General features: G+C 50.3%; 1 protein-coding gene across 6 annotated transcripts in view; it reads left to right on the top strand.

Moving 5' to 3' along the window:
* LOC118220837 (transcription activator BRG1) overlaps window positions 1–3,753 on the top strand; it is a 30,244-nt gene extending 26,491 nt beyond the window's left edge. For all 6 annotated transcript variants that reach the window (XM_035405170.1, XM_035405172.1, XM_035405171.1 and 3 more), the window contains 2 exons: window positions 2,271–2,410; window positions 3,099–3,753. In XM_035405170.1, coding sequence (XP_035261061.1) covers window positions 2,271–2,410; window positions 3,099–3,131 — 173 coding nt within the window. In that variant the 3' untranslated portion in view covers window positions 3,132–3,753. The remainder of the gene's footprint in view (window positions 1–2,270; window positions 2,411–3,098) is intronic.
* The last annotated feature ends 277 nt before the right edge of the window (window positions 3,754–4,030 follow it).

The following is a 4,030-nucleotide window of genomic DNA, read 5'->3' as shown; positions in this document are numbered from 1 at the left end:
TGAGTCTCTCCTGCGTGTGTAACTGAGTCTCTCCTGCGTGTGTAACTGAGTCTCTCCTGTGGTGTGTAACTGAGTCTCTCCTGCGTGTGTAACTGAGTCTCTCCTGCGTGTGTAACTGTGTCTCTCCTGCGTGTGTAACTGAGTCTCTCCTGCGTGTGTAACTGAGTCTCTCCTGCGTGTGTAACTGAGTCTCTCCTGCGTGTGTAACTGAGTGTCTCTCCTGTGTGTGTAACTGAGAGTCTCTCCTGTGGTGTGTAACTGAGTCTCTCTCATGTGGTGTGTAACTGAGTCTCTCCTGCGTGTGTAACTGAGTCTCTCCTGCGTGTGTAACTGAGTCTCTCCTGCGTGTGTAACTGAGTCTCTCCTGCGTGTGTAACTGAGTCTCTCCTGCGTGTGTAACTGAGTGTCTCTCCTGCGTGTGTAACTGAGTCTCTCCTGCGTGTGTAACTGAGTCTCTCCTGTGGTGTGTAACTGAGTCTCTCTCCTGCGTGTGTAACTGTGTCTCTCCTGTGGTGTGTAACTGTGTCTCTCCTGCGTGTGTAACTGTGTCTCTCCTGCGTGTGTAACTGAGTCTCTCCTGCGTGTGTAACTGAGTCTCTCTCCTGCGTGTGTAACTGTGTCTCTCCTGTGGTGTGTAACTGTGTCTCTCCTGCGTGTGTAACTGTGTCTCTCCTGCGTGTGTAACTGAGTCTCTCTCCTGCGTGTGTAACTGTGTCTCTCCTGCGTGTGTAACTGAGTCTCTCCTGTGGTGTGTAACTGAGTCTCTCTCATGTGGTATGTAACTGAGTCTCTCCTGCGTGTGTAACTGTGTCTCTCCTGCGTGTGTAACTGTGTCTCTCCTGCGTGTGTAACTGAGTCTCTCCTGCGTGTGTAACTGTGTCTCTCCTGCGTGTGTAACTGTGTCTCTCCTGCGTGTGTAACTGTGTCTCTCCTGCGTGTGTAACTGAGTCTCTCCTGCGTGTGTAACTGAGTCTGTCCTGCGTGTGTAACTGAGTCTCTCCTGCGTGTGTAACTGTGTCTCTCCTGCGTGTGTAACTGAGTCTCTCTCCTGCGTGTGTAACTGAGTCTCTCCTGCGTGTGTAACTGAGTCTCTCCTGCGTGTGTAACTGTGTCTCTCCTGCGTGTGTAACTGAGTCTCTCCTGCGTGTGTAACTGTGTCTCTCCTGCGTGTGTAACTGAGTCTCTCCTGCGTGTGTAACTGAGTCTCTCCTGCGTGTGTAACTGAGTCTCTCTCCTGTGTGTGTAACTGAGTCTCTCCTGCGTGTGTAACTGTGTCTCTCCTGCGTGTGTAACTGTGTCTCTCCTGCGTGTGTAACTGAGTCTCTCCTGCGTGTGTAACTGAGTCTCTCCTGCGTGTGTAACTGAGTCTCTCTCCTGCGTGTGTAACTGAGTCTCTCCTGCGTGTGTAACTGTGTCTCTCCTGCGTGTGTAACTGAGTCTCTCCTGCGTGTGTAACTGAGTCTCTCCTGCGTGTGTAACTGTGTCTCTCTCCTGCGTGTGTAACTGAGTCTCTCCTGCGTGTGTAACTGAGTCTCTCTCCTGCGTGTGTAACTGAGTCTCTCCTGCGTGTGTAACTGAGTCTCTCTCCTGCGTGTGTAACTGAGTCTCTCCTGCGTGTGTAACTGAGTGTCTCTCCTGCGTGTGTAACTGAGTCTCTCCTGCGTGTGTAACTGTGTCTCTCCTGCGTGTGTAACTGAGTGTCTCTCCTGCGTGTGTAACTGTGTCTCTCCTGCGTGTGTAACTGAGTCTCTCCTGCGTGTGTAACTGGGTCTCTCTCCTGTGGTGTGTAACTGAGTCTCTCCTGTGGTGTGTAACTGAGTCTCTCTCCTGCGTGTGTAACTGAGTCTCTCCTGCGTGTGTAACTGTGTCTCTCCTGCGTGTGTAACTGAGTCTCTCCTGCGTGTGTAACTGAGTCTCTCCTGCGTGTGTAACTGAGTCTCTCCTGCGTGTGTAACTGAGTCTCTCTCCTGCGTGTGTAACTGAGTCTCTCTCCTGTGTGTGTAACTGAGTGTCTCTCCTGCGTGTGTAACTGAGTCTCTCTCCTGCGTGTGTAACTGAGTCTCTCTCCTGCGTGTGTAACTGAGTGTCTCTCCTGCGTGTGTAACTGAGTCTCTCCTGCGTGTGTAACTGAGTCTCTCTCCTGCGTGTGTAACTGTGTCTCTCCTGTGTGTGTAACTGTGTCTCTCCTGCGTGTGTAACTGTGAGTCTCTCCTGCGTGTGTAACTGTGTCTCTCCTGCGTGTGTAACTGAGTCTCTCCTGCGTCTGTCAGCTCGCTCGGTGAAGGTGAAGATCAGGTTGGGCAGGAAGGAGAAGGGTCTGGAGCGAGGGAAGGGCCGGCGCAGGATGGGGCGTGGCTCCAGGGCCAAACCTGTGGTGAGCGACGACGACACTGAGGAGGAGCAGGAGGAGGTGAGTCCATGAGGAGCGCCTGTTTTACCCTCTCTCTCTGTCTCTCTCTCACGCACACACACACTCACAGACACAGACACAGACACAGAGGTGGCGCAGGAGCAGGCCAGTCCATGAGGAGCGCCTATTTTACTCTCTCTCTCTGTCTCTCTCTCACACGCACACTCACACACGCACACAGACTCAGAGGAGGAGCAGGAGCAGGCCAGTCCATGAGGAGGGCCTCTTTCACTCTCTCTCTCTCTCTCTCTCTCTCTCTCTCTGTCTCTCTCTCACGCACACACACACTCACAGACACACACAGACACAGAGGTGGCGCAGGAGCAGGCCAGTCCATGAGGAGGGCCTGTTTCACTCTCTCTCTCTCTTTGTCTCTGTCTCTCTCTCTCTATCTCACACACACACACACACACACACACACAGACTCAGAGGAGGAGCAGGAGCAGGCAGGTCCATGAGGAGGGCCTTGTTTTCGAGCGGGAGTCATAGAGATGACAAGTAGGGCTTGTTCAGGCAGCAGGGCTGGGTTATCAGATCTGTTACTCTAATATGTAAAGCTGCTCTTCCTGTGCTAATGTAATATGAGCAGCTGCTGCTCCTGTGGGCTTTCAAATGGGCTGCAGCCCTGAGAACGCGCGGTCACGGTCACTGAGAGTACGCACTACTGCCCGTCCCCTCTGTGTTTCAGGAGCCCTCAGCCAGCGGCAGTGAAGAGGACTGAGCCACGGCTGAGTGGGCCAATTACCCGCAGCGACTCACACCCATGTCCTCAGCCACAACAGCCCCAGGGTAGTCTGGGACATGTAGTCAGGGCCTTGTGAGGATGGGGTAGTTTCACATAGATAGGCTGTTTTATTTTGTGGACAATGTATCCGATGATTAAGTTAGCATTATGAAATGAAACAACAAAGAGTAAGAAACTGATACGGAAAATATTCTCTTCCGTATTTGTACTGCTATCCCAGTATAAAATGGGACCATCTGTCTAGTCTTTGTTAGTTTTTTAAATATTATTAGGTATGTAGCTAAGCAACTGAACCATGGACCATGAGGACATTTTAAATTAATTTTTATTGTATTTATTTGTCATGTAGTTTCTTTCCAAAGCAAAACTGAATGTGAGCTTTTAGAGTCTGTGTATTATTCCAAACCCGTGAATGCACGTGCGTGTTGTATCTGTAAAATGCTCTCCATATGGATTATAATTTAAGAAGAACAAAGGGAGTGGTAGTATACCTGTCTCTCTCCCCCCCAACATCAGTCAGAGGGGATTGGGGGTATGGGTGCAGCCGTTTCGTGTTGGTGTTGGTGTATCTCAAAAACAATAAAGACAAAAAAATCAACGCTTTTGTTTTCAGCACTGTTTTATGGTCTGTGAGACTTAAAATATGCTATATGACCTGAAGTATCTGGACGCTCCTTGGTTTTTATGGTTTGGGCCTTTTAGTTCCAGTGAAGGTAAACCTTAATGCTACAGCATACAATCACATTCTAGATGATTCGGGTCGGCAATGTATTATGGGTAAGGAACTGCTCTTGTAACCGAAAGGTTACGGGTAGGGTTCGGGTACTGTTGTACCCTTGGGAAAGGTACTTAACCTGCATTGCCTCAGAATATAT

Source organism: Anguilla anguilla, chromosome 2 (genome assembly GCF_013347855.1).
Source record: "Anguilla anguilla isolate fAngAng1 chromosome 2, fAngAng1.pri, whole genome shotgun sequence".
Lineage (NCBI taxonomy): Eukaryota > Metazoa > Chordata > Actinopteri > Anguilliformes > Anguillidae > Anguilla > Anguilla anguilla.
The sequence above is the reverse complement of the archived record's forward strand: the minus strand, read 5'-3'. Positions and strand labels throughout refer to the sequence as shown.